Source organism: Mus pahari, chromosome 22, assembly GCF_900095145.1.
Source record: "Mus pahari chromosome 22, PAHARI_EIJ_v1.1, whole genome shotgun sequence".
Classification (NCBI taxonomy): Eukaryota; Metazoa; Chordata; class Mammalia; order Rodentia; family Muridae; genus Mus; species Mus pahari.
The window spans coordinates 48,483,551-48,506,533 of NC_034611.1; the positions used below are offsets into that span (position 1 = coordinate 48,483,551).

The 22,983-nt window shown below is 50.4% G+C and overlaps 2 protein-coding genes across 5 annotated transcripts in view; one reads left to right on the forward strand and one right to left on the reverse strand.

Annotated features, from left to right (window-relative positions):
• Nucleotides 1–2,452, reverse strand: part of Fam221b (family with sequence similarity 221 member B) — a 6,792-nt gene extending 4,340 nt beyond the window's left edge. The window contains exons 1-2 of the mRNA XM_021222467.2: nucleotides 1,603–2,452; nucleotides 1,308–1,451 (exon numbers count right to left, since the gene is read on the reverse strand). Coding sequence (XP_021078126.1) covers nucleotides 1,308–1,451; nucleotides 1,603–2,452 — 994 coding nt within the window. The remainder of the gene's footprint in view (nucleotides 1–1,307; nucleotides 1,452–1,602) is intronic.
• A 2,070-nt stretch (nucleotides 2,453–4,522) lies between these two features.
• Tmem8b (transmembrane protein 8B) overlaps nucleotides 4,523–22,983 on the forward strand; it is a 21,656-nt gene continuing 3,195 nt past the window's right edge. For 2 of the 4 annotated variants that reach the window (XM_021222260.2, XM_029533402.1), the window contains exons 1-10: nucleotides 4,523–5,251; nucleotides 9,147–9,336; nucleotides 9,679–9,886; nucleotides 14,984–15,117; nucleotides 15,385–15,653; nucleotides 16,246–16,571; nucleotides 19,618–19,711; nucleotides 19,839–19,962; nucleotides 20,041–20,183; nucleotides 20,357–20,535. In XM_021222260.2, coding sequence (XP_021077919.1) covers nucleotides 4,726–5,251; nucleotides 9,147–9,336; nucleotides 9,679–9,886; nucleotides 14,984–15,117; nucleotides 15,385–15,653; nucleotides 16,246–16,571; nucleotides 19,618–19,711; nucleotides 19,839–19,962; nucleotides 20,041–20,183; nucleotides 20,357–20,535 — 2,193 coding nt within the window. In that variant the 5' untranslated portion in view covers nucleotides 4,523–4,725. Of the gene's footprint in view, nucleotides 5,252–9,146; nucleotides 9,337–9,678; nucleotides 9,887–14,983; nucleotides 15,118–15,384; nucleotides 15,654–16,245; nucleotides 16,572–19,617; nucleotides 19,712–19,838; nucleotides 19,963–20,040; nucleotides 20,184–20,356; nucleotides 20,536–22,983 lie in introns of those variants that run through there. The other 2 variants (XM_029533403.1, XM_029533404.1) reach the window with 1 other exon arrangement.

Below are 22,983 nucleotides of genomic sequence, written 5' to 3' on the forward strand. Positions count from 1 at the left end.
AACTTTATATGACGCAGCACAAGGCAAGGCCTGGGCTAAGTAGTGGGAGTGGGTGGGTAGGGGAGCAGAGGTGGGGGGAGGGGTATAGGAAACTTTCAGGATAGCGTTTGAAATGTAAATAAAAAAATAAAAAAATAAAACCCCAAAAAATAGTAAGGAGTGAACAGGAGGCTCTAAAAAGCGAACTGGACAGAACCCGAATTTGAAAACAAACAAACAAACAAACAAAATCAAACCCAAAAGTAACAGTAATAGCTGTTAACTAAAGAGAGATTTCACTATCAGTAGAAACCCAGAAACGAAGGAGACTTTAAAATAGTAGAGATTAAGGGGAGAGGGTCCTTTCCTGGAGGTGTGGCTGAATGGATTACATAACAGAGGATAAGGATATAGGATTTTCTAGTTTTCTTTGAATCTTAGTCTTGTTGACATATTTCCACCATAACCATGAGCTGAAGTAGAAGGCTCAAGCAAATATCGTACTATCTATTGAATTCATCTAGGAGGTCCAGAATCTCAGAGGATCAGAGTGGCTCTCTTACTGAGGTTAATAATCCTGATAGACTGTGAAACCCAGTAACACAGGAAGACATGCTTACACGTAGTGTGCCCTGTGTTTACACAGTGCATCTGCACACCCATCACAGAGACACTGCTTCCACTCACAGGACCATCAGGAGTTCTCCATGGACTGGGGATATAGCTCAGTGGGCAGTGTGCTTGTCTAGCATACCCAAAGCCCCAGCACCGTGTCAAGTCAGCGATGGTGGCACACACATGTAACTCCTGCACTCTGGAGGTAGGAGAAGGAGGATCAGAAGTTCAAGGTTATCCTTAAAGGTCATTGTTGTCTATATAGAAAATTGGAATAGAAAGGATCCCTCAAGAGTTTCAGGAACTCTGATGCTCATGGATTTGGCATGGAGAAATGACAGTCTTTAGTGGAATAAAGGGACCAAAATCTTTTGACATTCATATGGGGATAAGGCTCCTAGAAACTGTCCAAGGTCCCGGGACCTTAGGGTTGCTCTGGTATAGACTATCAGTGTGCTGTATCTGGGGCTGCCCCACCCACCCCGATTCTTCTGTTGGTAACAACTTCAGTTACTTTAGTATATCTGTCTATTGCTACTTGGACCTCATATGAAATCTTCACTTTTTTTCAGGATAGCCCACCTGCTCCCCTTCCAGATTCCAGGCAGGTGGCATGGCCATTCCCACATTGAAGAGGCAGGTTTCCAAATCTGTTGGATTGGAAGCTGTCTGTGGGCCTGTTTACAGACCTCTGGAAGGCCACCTGGGCTCACCTGTCTGGATGGCCTTCAGGGTTGAATCCTTCTCCCACTGGAAAAGATTGTTCACCTGATCCTCAAATTGCTCTCTGTGCACTGCCTTAGCCATTTCCACCAGTTCTGCCCGCTTAGCAGGGACCACTGGGCGGCTTGTAACACCTGGGAAGGGAGGGGCTGAGTAACCAGAGGGGAGAGAAAAGGCCTTAAGACTAAGAGGACTCACATGCAAGAGTAACCCAGTCCCCAACTTCTGGGTAAGTCAAGGGTAGTGCAAAAGCCACAGGAACAGGGGAAAGGTAGGGACAGTTACCACCAGCTCTTTTCTCCTTCTTCTTCTTTGCACGAAGCTCAGGCTTGGCTGCAGTGATCTTGCTAGTGCCCACTGCCAGCTCATCTTCCCCTGCTTCCCCCTCCTTTGTAGATATGTTCTCCTTGGCCTGGGTTGATGATTCTGAAAAGGAGTGCTTTGGAAAGTGCTCAGATTCAGGGACCTGGGTCTGTGGGACTTTATCAGAGGTAAGCTCATGGGAGGACTCAGGGATACTGGTTATTGACGAGACCTCAAGAGGTTCTCTTTGGACTTCGGAGTTGAGATTCTCATACTCTGGGATCTTGGCTGTTGGTGAGACCTCAAGAGGTTCTCTTAGGACTTCGGAGTTGAGATTCTCATACTCTGGGATACTGGCTGTTGGTGAGACCTCAAGAGGTCCTCTTTGGACTTCGGAGATGGGATTCTCATACTCGGGGATCTTGGCTGTTGGTGAGACCTCAAGAGGTCCTCTTTGGACTTCGGAGATAGGACTGCCATAGTCAAACTCCTCCAAAGGAATCTCAGCGATGGCCTTTTCTAGAGAGGTCACAGATTGAGGAGACAGTTGGGGTGGTGGGGAAAGAAGCCCAGAAGAACTGGACTTGACAGGCATTCCAGAGGCAGAAGGACCCTGGGGGTCCTCAGAGCCCTTGGTGTCGGGATGCAGGGACTCAGATGTTTCAAGGTGGATCTCTGGAGGCTGGGAATGTTTCTGCGAGCTGGAGAGCTGTAAGGGAGTTTCATGGGTCGTGGCCTCGTACAAGTCTTCGGCGTGGGGGTCCTTTAAAGAAGGGTGTTCCTTTGCATCCTTAGTGTCCTGAGGGCCTTCTGTGGTCTCATTTGCTTCCATCTAGTGGCAGAATAAGGTACAGGCTCCATTAGGCTGAAGCTGGAGGGTCTGTAAGTCGGGGCAGAGCCCCAGGGTTCACAGATGGTACAGATAAGGAAAAAAGTTAGTAGTGCTCCCAAGACATTACAAGTAAGAAAGAAGTCTGAATTTCAGGGTGCGGTGCCAGGAGGGTCTCTCATGTACCCCACCTCCCCACCGCATACTACTGTAGGGTGGCAGGGAGCTGGAATTTAAAGATGGAGCCACAGAAGCAGTCAGAATCTCATCAGTAGATGGTAGCAGAGGACCATGCCCCAGGAGGGAGCCCCAACACAGCTACTTTGCCAGTCCAAGTGCAGAGTGTGGGGCATTTTATAAACAGCCCAAACTAACACTTTACTCAGGCACCGTGTATGCATCTGGGACCAGATGAGCTTGAGAGAGAGGCAATGGGATGCACAGGAGCAGAATGGATGGCTCATCTCCAGCATGTTGTGAAGAGGGAGGATGCTGAATTCACCCTACAATGATCCAGGTGGGAAGCTCTCCTTTCTCCTCCAGCAAGACCTTTTGAACACACGAAACCTTCTGAACCAGCCTAATGGATTACATCCAAGTTTCTTGGCCCTGACAGACAAGGTCTGTTGTTCCCCACCTCAGACCCTTTCAGGTGCTAAGGAATGAACTGAAGGCTTTTATATGCTGGCAAATGCTCTATCATGGAGCTACACCCCCAAACCCTTGGCATTTTGAGACAGGGTCTCACTGTAGGCCTGGCTGGCCTAGAATTTGGACCAAGCTGGCTTTGAACTGGCAATAATTCTCTTGCCTCTACTTTCCAGGTACTGAAATTACAGGCCAGTGCCACCACTCGGGTTTCCAACAGAGACCCTGTCGTCTGTACAAGTCTATCATCATTTGTAAGTGCTACTTAAAGATTCCTGTGTTTCACTGATCTGTAGTTTTCCCCGTGCCTCAGAGACAGTATTAGCTACCTTGAGATATTGCATCTTAAGCTCATTAGAGAGATCTCTCAGCAGAAGACCTGGGTTTAATTCTCAACGCAGCAGCTCACGACCATCTGTAATTCTAGTCCCAAGGGCTCTGACCCTCTCTTCCGGCCTCCACAGGCACTGTACTCATGTGGTGTACGAATACACACGCAGGCAAACACACCCATACACATAAAATAAAAGGTTTGTTTTTTTAAAAAAGTAATTACTTTCCCTGGGGTCTTTCTACAGGGCAAATTTGTAAAGGGGCAGAGGGAGGATGATGAAAAAGTGGGTGAGAATGGGGACAAAAAGAACGTGTGGGGAGGGACAGATGGTATTAGGAAAAGTGTCGGGGTAAAGGGCTGGGGTAGAGGGTTGTTTGAAAAACTCCATACCTCTCTCTCTCTGCTTGGGCTTGGTGGTCCCAAGTCCTTAGGTCAGGATCTTTACCTGGGTTGGAGGGGGAAGTATTGACTCTGACCTAGGGAATGGTTTTGCTGTTGATGATGAGCCAGGCTGTAGGTGCTAAGTGAGAGGCCTTGTTAAGTTGGTTTGGGAAGACTTGGGCACCTGCAGACCTTAACAAAGGGACTCTGGCCCCCAGTTGATGAAGGGCAGTAAAGGGAAGGAAGAAGAGAGGTCTAGGGCCCATGAAGGATGCGCTCTAGAATCCAGGGCAGGCTTCGATCCCCAGGGCAACAGAAATGCCAAGTAGTCTCCGGGGCAACAGAAGCCTTCTGGTCATCTCCTGCGTGGGTGAGGTTTCCTGAGACGGCTGCTTTGGATCTAGTTGGGATCAGAGTTGAGCGAGTCTCTCTGTAGGCTGTGCAAACCTAGGAATGGGAGGAACACGGCCCGGGAGGAGCCTGGTTTTTGTGAGTTTCTGGAAGGTTTCTGTGCTATGTGTGAGCCGCGTTCACGGGAGATGTGCATCTGAGAGGTCACCCCGGGCCGGGTGGTGAGAGTGAGACAGAGGCGCTCAAGCAGGCAGCGCAAGCCGGCTTCAGTTAGAGGCCAATAGAATCGGGCAGGGGCGGGCTTTGCTGAGAGGGACCAATCGCAAGGGGCGCGGGGCGGAGCGCCAGGCGAGCGTCACGCCGAGGCCGCCGCGGGGCCTGCTTATCGCCGGTTCAGCGCAGCCCGGAGTCGCCCAGGCCTGAACTCCTCCCCAGGTCCCGGCCCCGGCCCCGAGCCCGCGAGGACGCCAGAGGCCACCCCCGGGGGGTGGGGAGCGGAGCCGCGGGTCAGCTCTACGAGCGTCCCGTGCTGGCCTGGCCGGCCCCGCCCCCGCCCCGGGCCATGGCCCAGCCCTTGTCCCGGCCCCTCATCCTATCCCAATCTCAGCCTTGGCCTCCGGCCACGCCCTCGCCCCGCTTCCCAAACCTGTCCAGGCCCCGGCCAGTGTCCCAGCGAATGTCCAGGTCCAGGTCCCCGCTTCAACCCGGGTCCCTGCCCCCAGCCTGGCCGCTCTCTCCGCCTCGGCCCTTGTTCCACCCCTTGTCACAATTCCCAGCCCAGCCTCTGACCCTGTCCCATTCCCCGCGTTTGCTTAAGCCCCTGGCCCAGCCCCAGCCCTTGCTTCAATCTCCATCACACCCACTCCTTCCATCACACCTCCTGCCCTTGTTTGAGCCCCGGTGCTCAGTTCAGCGCCACCCAAAAGCTCAGTCTTTGCCCCCATCTCCGTGTTTGCCCAAGTCTCTTCCACTGGGCCCCCGCCTCTCTCATACTCTACCCCTCTCCCAGCCTCGACTCAGGTCTGGGCTCCAGCTGCCGCCAGCCCTATTGCTGCTGTTGCTGTTTTCTGTCCTTGGTCCAGGGGCTGGTGAGTGCAGAAGCGGAAAGGATTGACACCGGATGGGGTTCCAGGGAGGGGTAGCTTGGAAAGAGTCCGGAGAGGTGGGATTTGGTGAGCTTGGTCACTGGGGGAAGAAATGTGTGTGTTGGGGGGGGGGCGAGAAGGGGGCTTACACAAGAGATGGATTGGCAGCCTTTAAGAGTGGTGAGACTCTCAGGTAGTTCAGCAGGTTGCTAATAGTCCTCCAGAGACAGGGAGATGGCCTTTCCCCATGTCCCCTGACTCTTTGAGTCTGGCTTTCCCTGGGAAGTCTTGGGGGGCTTTGCTCCTTTTGTTTCCAAAGTTTTATGGAGAGGACATAGTCCCACCTTAGAAGCTTCTATTGTATCTGAGATATGGAGACACTGTAGCCTAAAACTTTGAGATAACAAACACACATTAAAAAGAAAAAAGGTTGAAAAGCAGTTTTGAAGACAATATGTTGCGTTATATAGATGGAGATGGGTTATTTACTGTTATAATGAGTTTCTTCTTGTGCTGGGTCTTTCCCTAAGCAATCATAGTTCTTGATACTTTTAAAGCATGACTGAACCTCAGCACAATTCCACAGATGGGGAAACTGAGGCTCAGGGAGGGAGCAGTCCGAAGTTGTGTTCTACATAGATGGCAATAGTGGAGCTAGAAAAAAGGTTTCCTAATTCCTGTGACATAGTGGTTGTCTCCCACCCCACTTCCTCTGACTACAATACCCGACTGAAGTACCCCTCCATCAACCCAAGGCATAATCTCTCTCATGAACTGTTTCTCACTAGCTGGTGCCAACCCGCAGTCGTCATCTAGTCCAGGAAGCCCCTTGGCTGGTTAGTAGAGTGGCCCAGCCTCTTAATGGTCGGAATGAGAGAAGCAGAGGGGGGCCTAGCTTAAGGGGCAGAGGTGGTCCCATCAGGAAATGGCTAGTGTTCAAGGTCTTAGCCCCAAGCCACCTTTGCTGTGTGGCTCTGTAGCGAGAATGGAGATTGTCCCAACAGTCTTTGGCAATGACAGCTGGCTGCAGCTGTGGGTGGCAGGGGTTGTCAGCGATCAGTGGGCCTGCTCAGTGTACAGCCTGAGGTCAGTGCTATCTGAGGGTCGCAGGCCTGCAGAGACATCTGGGGACTGTGTACTTGTGTGTATAACAGGGACCTGGGAATGGTGCATGCATGCCATGCATTCACGCTTACATGTTGGTGACATGCATTTGATCTGAATATATGTGAGCTGATTTGTCTTTGGAGTGCATATATTATTGTGTGAGGGGGCGGGGATGTTATATGGCCCACACACTTCTCAGCTTGGCCCGCTCCTCTTAGGGACATATCACCAAAGGGCTTCTTTTAGAAGCAGGTAATCCTAGGCTTGAAGGAAGCGTCAGAGGGGTGTGTGTGTGTGTGTGTGTGTGTGTGTGTGTGTGTGTGTGAGATATTTGTGTGAACGTTCACATCCATGTGTGTGTTTGCTTAGGCTAGGGGCTATTTTATTCCCTGGAGACGATCGCTCTCTCATTGAACCTGAAGCTCCTATTACCCACCTGCCTTTATTGCACACGCACCGGCATGTATGGTCATGCTAGGCTTCCTTCTCCTCCCTCCTCTTCCTCTTCCTCTTCTTCCTCTCCTCTTTCTCTTCTCCCTCTCCCTCCTTCTTTCCCTCCTCCTCCTCCTCCTCCTCCTCCTCCTCCCTCCTTCTCCTTCAAATGTGGGCATTGGGATTTCAACTCAGGTTTTCGTACCTAGATAGCAAATATTCATACAGACCGATCGTCTCCCTAGACCTTGAGATCTTATTCATCATCCCCCCAGTCTCCTGGGAGGAAGGACCCAGGATGGAGGGGTAGACATTCATTGTTGACTACAGTGCAGGATGGACACTTTCAGAAGCAGCTGGCAGTTAGCTTTTGGTTTTGATGAGGAGAGTTTGCACACACACAATTTAGGTGGTGGAGAAACACCTTCACGTTACTGTAGAAGGGTCATCAGGACAAGATCATCTAGACTTGCATAGACTTGCTTTCTCTGGGGCATGGTTCTGGTAGGCCCTGTTAAAATTCCAAATCAAAGCATGAGATGGATAGGGCAGTTTCCCAAAGAGCCGCCCTGCCTCCAACTCCTACGTTACCCCCAAAGCTCCAGGCTTCTACCTACTCCTTTTCCCGCAAGTACATCCTGTGACCCCCCACCCCCACCCCCCCTTCTCTGGCTCTGTTGAGGTTGGCTTAGGCGGGGCTGTCCAGGCCAAGCAAGCTCTTTGTGCCTGTCTGGTGCTAGCTTTAGGAGGATCCCTTCCCTATGGCCAGCAGAGGGCGCTCCAGAGCTCTTATTTCCTGTAACAATAGTATTCAAGGCTATTCAGTGTTGAGCCTCTGGCTCCCAGTGGTGAGCGGCAGGATTGCTAGGATGGTGTCTTCTTCTCAGTCCACTGCCTTGAGGACCTCCCACTTTTGTCTGAGTGCAGTTCCGAGCCTCTCTGTGCTCCTGGGCAGTACTCAGCTTTCAGGGTGGCACTTTTTGTTGTTGTTGAAATTGATCATCTGGTTGGAACAGCAGTCTAGTCCTTTGGTGCTGTCATGACCGTTGAGCCATTCTGGCCACTGGCTTCCACTTGTTTACATCCTCACCTCTTGAATGTACCTCCTTAGGTTGCCCCAGGTTAGTGGGCCAACCTACCCTCTTTCAGCGCCCACCTTTTTCCTGATGCCCCATCTCTGTTACTTTAAATACCTCGTTTTGGGGTCAGACTAGGTCAGCCTCATGGGTGTTTCCTGTGTAGCTGAGGACCCTCCCTCCAGCCTCTACTCTGTCTTAAAGACGCTTGAATTTCCCCAGGTTTTTACCTGTTCAGGGACATATTCCTGGGCTTCTTTGGAATTGTTCTGAAGAAGAGAGGGGAAGTGGGGGTGGGGGGGGGAGAGGAGAGGAAGAGAAGAGAGAAAGAGAAAGAGAATGAGCGAGCACGTGTGGGGGGACAGTTTGTCTGTATTTGGAGCCACCACTCCTATCGTCTGCTATGGATTACCACCTCTATGTGCTTGTCCACTTAGGGCCTTTTCTGCCCACGCTGGCTCTGGTCCTGACAACAGTGATCAGGGAATCAGTACTTCAGCTAGAGATAGCCACTCCTCCCTACCCCCAGCCTGGCCTACTCTACATAGTCCCAAGGGATTTAGCATGCCACTGGGTCACCGAATGACTGCCTTCCAGGACTTCCCTCTGGGCTACTCATTTGACCCTAGAGAGTCTGATTACTCTCCTTTCTTGGGCACTGCCATGGTGGCCTGCCAGCCCCCGTTCTTGACTCTGCCACCCAAGCAGCTCCCTTGCAACCTCACCACACCCCCCTCCCCTCTTCTGCCCTGAGCTGCTACACAGACAGCTCTTGTGAAGCTTCTGAGAATTTTTACTGCTCCTGACCACTGGGGACTAGAAAAGGGCAGAAGACAAACAAGTTACACAGTTCTGAGCTGACTCCCAAGCCCCACAGGTGGAGTTCTAGCTTGCTTAGCGGCTTAGGAGCCCGTGCCAACACACACACACACACACACACACACACACACACATTCACATGCACACACGCACACATACACAAGCATGCACACACTTGCACACTCTGTTTTGCTAGGCTTGGTGGGTGGAGATCAGTCCTTCTAGGTGAGCGAGCCACTGTGAAGTCAGATGAAGGGTCCGACGTTTAAATCACCAGGGTTTCGGTTTTTTGCAATATGAATTTTTAAGAATGAGCCTTTTGTGAGGAATAAGCCAGATGACGCTAGGACAGCACAGGCCGCAGCTCCTGGCTGGCGCAAAGTGCTGTTGACCTGGTCCTGTTGGTGAGAAAGTGACTGTGCCTGCTCCCTAATGGAGATGTGTCCCCTCCCCATGCTCCCCAGGAGGCCTGTTCCTGACTGATTACTCCACCTGCTCGCCCCGCAAGCTCAGCCCCTTTCGCTCCTTTGCCAGTACGGAGCTCTTCCACTTCCACGTTCCTGAGGACACGTTCCTGGCTGTTTGGAACCTCATCATCTTTAAGGAGCAGGGAGGGACCTTTGGGGACCACTGCCCAGACCAAAGCGTGACTGTGTGAGTGTTTGAATTACCCTTCTGTAACCCCAATTTCCAACCCTAGTCATTTTTCAAATTGAGTTATGACTTTTGGGGGTCTAAACATGCCTCTTGACCCTGACCTTGACCCTTATCCAGGTTGAAGTGTGACTGGAGGCCATGACCTCTGTCATAACTACTCTGTCTCAGCTGACCTGTTGCTCTTATGGCCTTGACCCTTGACCTGGAATCATTTTGTGGTGCATGTCAGTACAGGGAATCTGTTTGTTTCACGAGTTCTTTCTTTAGTCCCCCCCCGCCCCCAGTTTCCCAGCCCCTGCCCACTGTCTGCTTTCCTTTCTTCCTCTTCTTACCCCCCAGGTATTTCCGATCTGGAGCACCTCCGGTCATCAATCCGCTGCGCACACACTTTCCGGCAGACACGGCTGTGCCTGGGGTCTTCTCACTGACTCTCAGCTGGACACTGCCCAACAGAACCTCAGGCATCTTCAACGTTAGCAGCCCCTTACCTGGGGACTGGTTCTTGGCTGCCCACCTTCCCCAAGCCCATGGCCACATCTCTGTCAAGGTGGGTTGATGCTGCCTGGGACAGGAAGAGTCCTGTCTTCCCCTCTATCCCTGCTGTGTGTTCACTGGCATCCTAGCCCTGTTACAGAACGAGCAACAGCACCATTCGGCTGTGGTGGGCCACTGTTTACGGCCAGCGGGTTATCTGATGGATGCTCTATAGTAGGCAACTGGGACATAGTGATTCCAAGAAACTAGAGCGAAATTACAGATTCTGGAATGAGTCCCTGGAGCTGGGCAGTTTATCCCTTCCTATTGGAGGACATTAAGGTTAATGAGGGTGGTCACAACTATCTGGGCCCATGGAATCTGCTGTAGAAACCCAGCACTGGTTTTATTTTGTATTTTGATTGATAACAGCCCTGGAACTTCTCTCAGGCCATAATCCTCCTTTCTAGCCCATGCATCCTGGTTTCAGGTGTCTCCCTCTCGCCCTTTGAGAAGCCATAAGAGAAGCTTTCCTAATAAAAGAGGCTTTGAATAGCTGATATCCTTCCTGATCCATGCTTCCCTTTTCTCTGAGTACCAGCACTGACTTTAACACTATGGAGATTGTCAGTCTGAAGGGCAAGTTTGGAGAGAAAGAAAACGGCACAGTGTTTTCCCACCACTCTCGTGTGTTAGAGAAGTTGGGATCCTCCTGTACTAAGGAGATACAGAGGTTTCCTACTGCTGCCCATTGCAGTGGAGGGGCAGTGTGACGAGCTGCCTATGTTAATCTGGTAGCCATGCGTGCGGGGCTGAGATAAGAGTGAAGGACAGAGCATGAGCAGCACACGGATTGATAGAGAGTTACAGGACAAGAGCATCCCAGAGCGAGGAAGCCAGTGCTGTGTGGCGATTGAGAGGGACAGAGATTCCTAACCAGGGGATCATTGGCTCTAAATTGGTAAAATGTCTACAGCAATGTAGGTTGAGGTCTGTGGAGGTCAAGGAGGGCCTGGGAGCCCTCTGGAAGAGAGCATTCTGAAAGCTCACCTAGAAAAGTTTCTGGGCTCTTGATTCATGTCAGAAAAAAGGATTTTTCCCCAAGGAGGAATGTCTTCATTGATCTTTGGCCAAATCTCAAACACCTGCCCCTTAACCCAGCCTGGATCTTGTAAGGACTGACGGAAGAATCCTCTAGCCCCTGGCCGGGTTATCTACCTTTCCAAGGGAGCAGGAAGTACCTGGATCGTGGGCCTGGGTGGGGATTACTCAGCTGAGGCCTAGGAAGGCGTGGTCATGGTTGCCGGGCATAGCAGTACAGAGCAAAGTGTACGAGCACCCAGACCTAGTGCATGATTCAAAGTGTCCAGAGCACTGGGTGGTAAGAGCGACCAGGCCTGGCATGTCTGCTCCTGTCTAGAGGGAGCAAGCAGTGCCAGGGAGGCTTGGCACTACAGCTGGAGGCTAGATGGTTGCTCCCAGCACTGTGCAGAGACCAGAGAGAAAGCGCACGGTTGGGTCTTTCTCACGGCATGGACAAGGATCTGGGATGGTATTTCTAAAATGTTGATTACCTTCTAGAATCTTAAATGGGCCTCTGAGGATTCTTAAGCTCTCCAGACCCTGGCTAGTTTTCCAGACTTAAACCTAAGGGTTTGTTATCTAGAACAGTCTTTTGCATTCCCAACCTGTATCCCCTTTGTGTCATGGTTCTTCAGACTTACTGTGAGGCATAGCAACCACAGGAAGTGGTATGGGCTTAGGGATAGCCCTGGGCGGGGGCAGAAGGATTCCAGTGAGAAGGAGGCAGTAATGTTTCTGGAGTCCTCCTGGACTTTGGGGATGAGTGTAGCTCTCTCTTTAACCCTTTGGCCTCCAGCTGCTTTGCACTAGGCCTTGAGTTGGGTGCTGGGAATACTGGGGTAAATAAGAGATGGTAAGATGTGGAGAATGCTTTAAAAACACAAAGAGAGGTGGCTAACTCAGTTTGGTCATATGGTGGAGATGATGTTCAGAGACTGTTAGGCAGTGAGGTCTGATGGGAAGGAGACAGGGTATTTCAGAGGTGGGAGTAGCGTGGGCCAGCATTCGGGAGGCATACTGAAGGAGGTCAGTGCAAGCTTGGTGACGAAGGTGGAAGGGTGGGCAGAAGCCAGACCAAAGAGGACCTGGGAGTGTAAACTGTCTCCTGAGAGTGGCAGGGAGCCTGGGGAGGCTGTCATTCTTTAGTCCTGACCCTCTCCTGAATCATGTGTTCCCAGCACAGCTAGCGCTCAGCAGTTTTGTGGCCTTTCTTCCACCTTCTCAAAGGCCTGCTGCCCCAAGCTGACCTCAGGACTCCTTTTCCCCTTGCTGCTCCTTCTTCTCTTCCTAAGGCTCCTATTCAATACCAGTCTGAGGTGCTGGCTTTGGGGTTGTAGAACCTGCTAGCACCTGATAGATCATAGTGAGAAAGTTCTCCCAAAGAGCTGGGCATAGGTCTTGAAGACCTTCTCTTTCCAGTCTAATATCTGGGTGTGAACAAGATCAGGTAAAGTCATGAAAACGACACGCTGGACAGCACAGATGCGGACGGTTTAGAGGCAGCACAGGAGGAGGACCTAGCCTCCCAGCAGCTCAGCTGCAGTAGGTAATATCCACCAACGGCCTCCTGCTTCCTCTCCCATCTAAGTCATCTTATTTATATTTCAAATAGGTGACATATGTACTTGGTACAGCCTTTGAAAGGCACAAAAGACCCACAGTGAAAAGTAAGTCCATACTCCCACGTGTTAGTGTTGCGTCTCTCCCTGCAGGTAGCTAGCACCCAGATCCCCACTCCTTGCATTGTCATTCTTTCCCTCTTGCTTGTCTGCCTTCTGGCAGTTATGACTGTTGGTTCTCCTGTCCTCCTGACCACTGTCCACTCCTCTGGCTTTTTTTCTGACATCTCTGCTTGATCTGTGTGTGCAGTTGTGACTTGATGCTTGGCCCCAGGAGAACTTCTTTCTGAATTTTCATTCTCTTATTTGGTGTCTATGGCACAGTTGTTTTAAATATCTTATGAGTCGATGCCTCATGAGAGTGGGAAGCTGGTCCTACATTCTTCGAATCTGAAACTTTGTATCAGCTTTCTTGACACATTCAATTGCGTGTCTAAGAAGTCTCAAGCTTAATACACACAGAGTAGAACAAAGCCCCAAACTCTTGTTCCTACCTATTTCCAGTCTAGGCCTCTTCTTCCTGGTTATCTCTTCCCAGTAAGTACAACTGTTCCCCACCAATTGCTGCGGCCTAAGTGCATTGTTCCTAACTCTTCCTCTGCTCTCACGTCCCTGTGCCCAGTTCACAAAGCGTTGTTCTGATCCATAGGGTTTTACATCCTAAGTGAAGGACCTCTGCTCTGGATGTCAGAGATGAAAAGTTCTGTACAGTTAGGTTGCTTTAAGGAATTGTTTTTTGGCACCCATCTTTCATCTTGACAGCTGGCTGGGTTTCTGTACCTCAGATGTGCTGGTGGGTATGCTGAGCACTGAGCATGCAACCATGAGATGGCACAGAAAAGTGTGCGGCGCTGGGTGTCCGAGTCTTCTGACCTGATATAGACCAAGGCCTCCTTACAGCACCGGGGACTTAGCCCAAAGTGCATGGTTTGGCTGACTTCCTCCATGGCATAAAACATGGTGAAATGTCAGGGCCTGGAACTTCTCCCCAGAACAGTCTTTGGAGGCACATCTTCATCAGAGTAGCCACTGGAATGAGCAATAGTCTCTAGTTTATTGAGCCAACAGAAGGCCACTTCTCTCTTTTAGAGAAACCTCGTTAGGAGACCCTCACGCCCCTTAACTGATGGTGGTTAGGGCTTGTAATATGTGGATACTGTGGAAGGGGAATAGTGGCACTACGTGATGGGTTTGCTGGGCGTATGGCCTCGGGATCGGAGAACGGAAGGGGCTTGGTAGTTTGTCCAGTTCAAGAGAAGCCTTGGAAAGTACGGCAGCTGTACTTCAGTGTCTGAGGAGACAGTCTGAGGCTGAGGGTCAGGTCAGAGGGGACAGATTGTGGCTTCATAAAGGTCAGTGCTGTCCACAGCTAGGCTGATTCATGTGTTTGGCAAACATTCATGGCAAGTTGCACACACTACATTGAGCCAAGTCCTGTTCTCAAGTTCCAAATAGTCTGCAGGATGGAGAGAGGAGTCCTCACTGGTGTGATGAAGCAGAGGGCAGACAGGCGCATAACAGGAGGGCAGTCTGGCCGCAGAAATAGTAAAGGCTTAGAGTAGGAAGGGTTGGACCAGAGACCTCGACGAGGCTTCCCCCTAGAGCCAGTGTTTAGTTGTAGAATGAGATCATTTGCTGTTATGGTGATGTGGGGGCAGCCCAAGAGTATCTAAGGGAGGGGTTGGGTTGGGATTAAGTGCACCAAAGCCCAGGTATCAGTTGGGTCTGAACTTGAGTCCCCAAGCTTCATTTAGTGCTGAGACCCTGAGACCCAGATGGGACAAAGGTGATAAGAAATGACCGTGCAGAGAGCTGAAGGGATGATAGTTCAGTGGGTGATGTGCTTGCCTTGTAAGCATGAGCACGTGAGTTTAGATTTCCAGAACCCACTCACAGCTGGACAGAGTCGCACACATCTGTAATCCCAGTGCTTGGATGGCAAGGCAGGGGTGGGGATAGGAAAATCTCCAACAGCTCATGCGTCAGCTCATTCAACTTACAAGAGATCTGGTGAGCAAGGTGGGAGGTGGAGGCTGACGTATGGGTTCCCTCTCACGTATAACTGTGGTTTATGGGCATATATTTGCACTCAAATACACGAGCACACAAACAGAAAAGGCAATCAATTCTCCCCTGAAGAGCCTGCATCCATACTTGGGTATGTCTTTCTTCTGAGTGCCTCTTTTCTCCTAACCCTTGTAGTTAAGCCTGCTGTAAAAAAAAAAAAAAATATATATATATATATATATATATATATATATATATATATATATATATATTTAAATTCAGCACAATTCTTAATAAAATGTCTACTCAGGTAGGAAAGTTAGGAGCCAGAGACCAGAGTAGGAGATCTGGGAGCCAGAGGCTAAAGGGGTTTCTTCAAGACCCCTGCAGTGGCTTTTGTGAGCCTTGGTTTGGTAGCGCCCTCATGTCTCTTCTGTTCCTGCTGCCTCTTTCTGTTTCAGGGTCTCCAGGATGAATGTCAGTACCTCCTTCAGCCACAACTGATTGTTCGACGACTGCTGGATGTGGCTGTACTGGTTCCTGGCCGTCCCTCAGAGCAAACGCTTTCCTCCCATAATCGTTCAGCCTTGTACAAGTAAGTGAACACCCCAAACCTGGCCCCACCCTTTCCTCCTCTGATCTTACACGGGGCAGTCCTGCTTTCCCTCTAGCCAAAATAACCCAGAATCCCTAGGGTGAATCCAGGAATATCCCAGTCTCCTCTCCCCTAGCACAGAGACACCTGGCATGTTCCTGTCCCCATGCCCTTTGCCCCCATTCTTTCCCTTGCTTCCTCTTGTTTTCCTCCCCAGTGTCTCTCACCTCTCTGTCTTTTCTTGTCCCCAACCTATCTTCTGCCCAGGGTCTTTGTGCCAAGCTTCACTTACAGGGTTTCAGCCCAGCTGGTGTGTGTAGGGGGTCGAGGGGCATCTGTCTGTCCCCTGACACTGCGCCTACGTCCCAAGGCTCCACCCCTACACAACTCAAGCTCTGTGGCCTGTGGCGGTACCTCATTATGCCAGCTGGAGTTGGCCTTGCCCCCCTGGGGCCACTGGGTGTATGTGCGTGTGGAGACACCATCCCGTGGTTCTGGCAGGACCATCCGCTTCGAGCTGTGTGTGCGGTTACAAGGTCAGAATATCTTCACCTGCCTCAACTCCCTAACCTGTGCGTGATCCATGACTAGGGGGATATGGCTGTGTTCTGTGACCCTCAGCCCACCCCTGCAGTTTCCCCTCTTCAACTCAGGTACTCCATACTCCCAAGGTCCCAGCTCTTTGGAGCTTCGGGTCATGGGGCCACCTTCATAGTGTGTCTTTGCACCTGACTCTGAGACAACTAAAGGCTGTCATTATTTTTCTTGACTTAATTCCATTTTCAGTTTCCTTGCACACAGTTGAAAATCATTAGTCCAGCATGTCACATTAGCCTTTATTGCAGTGTTTTCAGTGCCTTGAGGAGGGAGGGACAGATGACCTCAACTCCTTTTAGTATGACCTTGGGGAGGGACAGATGACCTTCACACTCCCAACTTGGCAGTTGAATAACTGACAACTAGGAAACATGCCTATGACCCTGGGTGCAGCCTTTTCCAGGCCCACCATATTCCAGTTTACACTCCTTTCTCCTTCACTAAGGCTCGTCGGGCTCAGTTCTGGTGTCTAGTGGGGCCACAGGGCTATGCAGGCCACATGTCTCATCTTTGGTTTCCTCCACTTCACAGAGTGTCCACAACCCAGCCTGTTCCGTGCCTTGGTCCCTGGGGCTGCCATGAACATGCCCCAGTCACTGGGTACCCAGCCACTGTCCCCGGAGCCACCGTCCCTGGGGACTCCTGTAGAAGGGTCTGGAGCCGTAGCACCCCCTGAGCACTGCTGGCCAGTGCGTCCGACTCTGCGCAATGAGCTCGATACCTTCTCTGTCCACTTCTACATCTTTTTCGGTCCCAGTGTGGCCCTGCCACCTGAGCGCCCAGCTGTGTTTGCCCTGCGGCTGTTGCCGGTGCTGGACAGCGGGGGCGTCCTTAGCCTGGAGCTCCAGCTCAACGTGGTATGTCCCAGAAGGGGTGCTTTCCCTGTTGGGGAGTCTGAAGGGGAGAGTCGCACGCAGGAGGACAGGGTTCTTGTTTCCCTCAGGAAGTCTGTCCAGGTTGCTTTGTGCTTTCCTCCAGTTCTCCACACAGTTCTGGTCAACAAGTGGCCTGGGGACTCACTGCCCTGTGATTGCTGCACCAACCAGGCCAGTCGGGGTAGCTGGCCTCCTGCCAAAGGCTGATCTCAGTGCTGGTTCACTTGTGTTCCTGACGGCCCACCAGGGCTGATCTCGTGAACCCCCTCTGAGCTTTGTTTTGTCTAGAAGCTGAACCTAGCAGATCCACATGTGTCCTTGTTCTTAGTAGATTTTGTTTGTTTGTTTGGTTGGTTTTTCGAGACAAGATTTCTCTGTGTAGCCCTGGCTGTCCTGGAACTCACTTTGTAGACCAGGCTGGCCTCCAACTCAGAAATCTGCCTGCCTCTGCCTCCCAAGTGCTGGGATTAAAGGCGTGCGCCACCACGGCTCAATTCTTAGTAGATTCTTTCAGAGCTGTTTTAGACTTACAGAAACAATGAGTAGGAAGTAACTGATTGGGTCTGGGAAACTAGCTCAGAGGATAAAGTACTTGCCCTTCAGGCACAAGGACATGAATTTACATAGACCTATAATCTCAGCACTGAGATTATGTGGTCCCTGGGCCAGCCTGGCCTACTTGGTGAGTTCCAGGTCAAATGGGAGGTCATGTTTTAAAACTAAGGTGGATAGCATTTGGAGAATGATACTTAACATTGACCTCTGACTTCCACATGCACATACACATACCCGTACACATACACACAGATACATGCACACATACACATACAAAGACAATAGAGACTCCACATGACTCCCTTCCCCATGCAATTTCTCTTAATACTAACAAACTACCTTAAAGCTGTGCATTGGTTACAACCCTATCCTATTTTTTTAAAAAATGTATTATTTAATTAATTTATTTTATATATGTGTGTGAGTACACTGTAGCTGTACAGATGGTTGCGAGCCTTCATGTGGTTGTTGGGAATTGAGTTTTTAGGACCTCTGCTTGCTCTGGTCAACCCTGCTTGCTCTGGTCGGCCCAAAGAGGGTGCCAGATCTTATTACGGATGGTTGTGAGCCACCATGTGGTTGCTGGGATTTGAACTCAGGACCTCTGGAAGAACCGCTAGTGTTCTTACTCGCTGAGCCATCTCGCCAGCCCAACCCTATCTTATTTTAACAACCCTATTTCCCATCATTCCCAATAGCTGAAACCACCTCACTCTCCTGTTTGAACTTCTCTCTACCCGACACACACTCCTCCTCTTAAACTTTGAGTGGTCATCATGTCTCCGAAATTGATTATCTGAGCTGGTCTGACCAGTGTGGCAGGCAAGCTGCCTGCCTATCTATCTACTATTTATCTACTATCTATCTATCTATCTATCTATCTATCTATCTATCTATCTATCTATCTATCTATCTATCTATCCGTGCAGGCCTGGAACTTGCTATATAAACCAGGCTGGCCTCAAACTTATTAAAGTCTGCCTGCTACTGCCCCCAAACACTGGGATTAAAGGTGTGTACAGCTGCACCCAGCTGTGTCTTGCATTCATGCATCTTGATAGCAAGTTTTTCTCTGAGTTGTTGCATTCCTCTGAGCTCATCTGGGATTGTGGTGAATTGTGAACCCTGGGTCCTCTATTCTTTTTTTCCAAGTATTTATAACCCCCTCCCCCGGACTATGTATACCTGGATCCTGCCTTTTGCTAGTCCTGCACTAACTTTTACTGAGTATACTTCTGCATATTGCCCTTGGTGGCCTTCCACTTACAGAAGTGACACAGTAGTTATGCGGAGCTCACTCTCTCAGTTGAGGACACATGGCATAGCAGTCGCACAGCATTATGTGGTGGTGAGAGTTTAGCTGAAGAGGGCATGTGTGATGGTGTACACACACAGTCCAGCACAGGAGGCAAGAGGATTAGAACCCTGGCTACACAGTGAATTTCAAGCCACGATAGCCTGGATTATGTGAAATGCTGTCTCAGAAATTCCAAAAACAATAGTTGAGAATTTAGTTGAAGTCTTCCTCTGCCTAGATTCTGCTTCCCTGGAGACTAACAAATTGCGGGGTGCTCACAAATGTGGAACCTTTCCTGAGATTCCTCCTTTAGTTATTTTTCTATCATGATTTACAAATTTCTCACATGCATTTATTTTTACCCTGATTGAATACATCAGGCTGCCTCACATCCTCCCTAATGAGATGAGCTAATGGTACCCTGTCTCCTGTTCCTTCCTCATAGACAGCCTCTTACCTCCACACCTGGGGGGTCAGCTTTTTTTAAGTCCAAATCAGATTGCTACATTTAACATTGAATCTCTTTGGCCTCTGTTCAGTTCTTGGGGCTTTATTTTTTAATTTATTTATTTTTAATTAATTTATTTTGGTCATCAGAGTGCTTGCCTGCACATAGGTCTGTGCACCATATGCATGCCTGGTGCCTGAGGAAGAGGCGAGCCTCCGTGTGGGTGCTGGGGATCGAACCCAAGTCCTTCTCCAGAACAACAAGGGCTCTTAGCCACTGAGCCAACTCTCCAACCCCAAAGAGTGGTTTTGTTTGTTTGTTTGTTTTTGTTTTTGTTTTTTTGGTTTTTCGAGACAGGGTTTCTCTGTATAGCCCTGGCTGTCCTGAAACTCAGTTTGTAGACCAGGCTGGCCTCGAACTCAGAAATCCGCCTGCCTCTGCCTCCCAAGTGCTTCCATACACTAGGGAGGGTGAGCCAAGGCACCTCCTCTTCCAAAGGGGAGCTTCTCTCCATAGGCTTTGGCAGGGTCTGGCTGTGAGGATCTGATGGTTTTCATCCTCCTAAGTAAGGGCCCAGCTTTGATGGGTTGGTCTGGAGAATGGGCCCACTCTCCAGGAGGAGAGACTCTGGCTGTCTAGCCACAGGGAGTGGGAGAATTGGTAGCTGGGTACTGGTGGCCCACCTATCCCAGGGGTCTGACAGCCTCATTTGCATACACCTTGCTCAGAGCTCTCTGCGCCAGGAAAATGTAACAGTATTCGGCTGCCTGACTCATGAGGTGCCCTTGAGCCTAGGGGATGCTGCCGTGACCTGTTCCAGAGGTGAGGAGGGGACTGGGGAGTAGGGGCTGGGTGCCCTCACAATGGGCAGTTCAGGTGTTCCCAGTGGTGGGTCCTGACTCCTTGCTGACCACGCCTCCTTCTCTCTCCTGGGCTCTTCTACCTTTAGAGTCCCTGGCAGGCTTCCTTCTCTCGGTCAGTGCCACCTCCAGAGTGGCCAGGCTGCGAATCCCATTCCCACAGACAGGGACCTGGTTCCTGACCCTCCGTTCTCTGTGCGGGGTGGGACCTCGGTGAGCAATATGGGGCACAGTTGGGGTTGGGTTGGGGCTGCCCTGGCCTCAAATAATCAGGAGTGTGTATGCTTGCAGGTTCGTGCGGTGCCGCAATGCAACGGCAGAAGTGCGGCTGCGCACCTTTTTGTCCCCATGTGTAGATGACTGTGGGCCCTATGGCCAGTGCAAACTGCTGCGCACCCACAACTACCTGTACGCGGCCTGCGAGTGCAAGGCTGGTGAGCGGGCTGGGGTAGGGAGCAGGCCAGACCGGGGGCCTCCTTGGGCACCAGGGTGGCCAGCAAGGGTGCCCTGAGAAAGTGGGTATGGGGACAGGGGGAGCACAACCACAGGCCCGTTGGACCCACCGTGCCTTCTGTCCTCCTCCACCCTTTACCCTCCCCACCGGCAGGGTGGCGGGGCTGGGGTTGCTCAGACAGTGCCGACGCGCTCACCTATGGATTCCAGCTGCTGTCCACACTCCTTCTCTGCCTGAGCAACCTCATGTTTTTGCCACCTGTGGTCCTGGCCATTCGGAGCCGATATGTGCTGGAAGCTGCTGTCTACACCTTCACCATGTTCTTCTCCACGGTATGCAGGGGTACCTTTGCTTCACTGTGTTTTTTTCCACAGGGTGGGGAGAGGGTCTACATTTCTACCACACTCCCTGACCCCACAACTTGAGGATGTCTTCTAGAGCTGGGCTCTCCTCCCAGTGGTTTATAGAAAGTGGCTGGTTTTTGTCAGGCACCTTGTGGGGTGAATGGCCAAAGCTGTTTACAAGTTGACCTAAGGGTAGAGCTTCGCATCCCCCACACTACCCACATGGAGGGTAGAAGAGAGAATGGCTGAACACACTGAATGCACCTCATAACTGTGGGCTTGGGCTTTCCCTGTAACCATCATGGAGTCTCTGCATGGAGGCTTCCTTACTCTCAGTGTGTGGTCTCCATTGCTCTCTCTCCACCCCTCCCCCCCCCCTCTGTCTCTCTCTCTCTCTCTTTCTTTCTTGAGATAGAGTTTTAATCTATAGACAAGGTTAGCCCAAGCTCCCCATGTAGCCCAGGCTGGCCTTAAACTCTGAGCTGGGATTACAGGCACGTTCCAGTGATTTATATCTGTCTATAGCATGTTCACTTTTATGACATAGAAGCATGCTCTCCCATTCAGTCACTTTGGCCTTCTTGATTTCCATGGGAACTTTGGAAGGCAGAAGGGATCTTTATGGTGAGGAGTTTATCAGAAACCTGTTTTAAAGAGTCTTGAGAACTTTGTCCTTGGGCATCATGGGAAATGGCAATGTGATATAAAATTCCAGCTCAAAGGATTTATAGGGTGCTTGTTTGTTTTGAAACAAGGTATCAGTGTATATTGCTCTGGTGGCCTGAGACTCTCTGTGTAGACCAGGCTAGCCTAAAAGTATCAAAGATCCATCTATCTTTGTCTCCCAATGCTGAGATTACAGGTGTGCACCGCCACACTCAGTTAGGTTGAAAGTTTTAAGTCTCCCTGTTCCCATTATGGAATCTTTGCAATTCCTTCATGGAGGTTTCCAGCTTTCTATAGGCAGAAAGGTTCATGCTACAAGCTTCTCCGATAGGAGCAGCAGAAGCTCATCCCCTGTGTAACTTAGCTTCCTAATAGGTTTGTGCCAACAAGATCTGACACCTATAGCTCTTGTCATCTCAGTGGGGTGTTTTTTGTTTGTTTGTTTGTTTTTTGGCAACTTGTGATACACAAGGACTACCTGTGAGCACTGCAAAACTCTTAAATGAATTTCTATTTTTCATAAATTTTGGCAACAAGAATATCACAAAAGATCTTGTCCATATGATAACTTAGTGAACAAAAGAGCCTGACAGTCAACTCCCGGGGCCTACACAGAGGAAGGAGAGATGGCTGCCTCAGCTTATCCTCTGACCTGTCCATACGTACTGTGACACACGCACACACGCACACGCGTGCATCCTGGAGCTGTGTCCAGCCTTCCTTGTTGGTTGCTGACATCCTGGCTTCAGGCTCCATTCCCTGTTACCTCTCCTGTTCCTCAGACCATCACAAATAATTTTCAGTGACTCTTGGTAAGTGGTCTTAGGACAAAATAGACTTAGGACACAGAAAAATAAGTGGACAGCACTAAATCTCACCACATCCTGAGTAAAATACCCTGGATTAATTGTGCCTTTATTGATGCTTGAATACCACTGGATAAACTATATATTTATAGTCTAAAAATGTAAAATTCTACAGTTTAGTTAATTTTTCCAGATCACCTCATGTGTAGCATGCAGAGTAAGGAAGCAGTGAGCACACAGTAGGATGAGGGACGAGGCTGGCAGAGCAGGTCTGTCTCAGTGCTCCCCCCCCCCCACCCTGCATGGAGCCCCAGGAGAAGGGCCGCACGACCCCCTCAGTCTCAGCATCTGCTGCCTCCACTTTACCCTTGTCTTGCTGTGCTGTGTCCTCCCTTGTTTGAGGTGAAGGATTCACCACAAGTCCCACTTCCTGAATCTGTTGAGCTTTCTTTTCTGTGTGCTCCAAAGGCCAGTGTAAGATGTTGATTAGGCCTGAAATATAAACCGTGCTTGAAGTGTAAAGCTAAGCCAGAGAGTTGTTAGATCACTCAGTGGCTATAGTTCTTTCATCTAATTTTGAAAGAGGAGACTAGCCAAATAGCTGCCTGTAATCCTAGCACACAGGATGCTGAGACAGGAGGATTGCTACAAGTTTGAGGTCAGCTTGAGCTGCACAGTAAGTTCTAGCCCAGCCTGAGCAATAGAGTCAGACACTGTCTCAGAATGGGTGAGACGTTGTTGGGTGGGAGGGCAGAGATTTAGGAAACAGTGTCCAGTGAATCCATATTCAAGCGTTAATTCTTCATGGTTGAGGAGAGGAGGGTCATGTCCCTTTGCCACATGGTATCCTACTGTGAGAGCCGCCCTGCTCTTCATGGCCACAGAGCCACTCTTCATAGCCCCATCATGCCACTGTCCATGGCCACAGAGCCACTCTTCATAGCCCCATCATGCCACTGTCCAT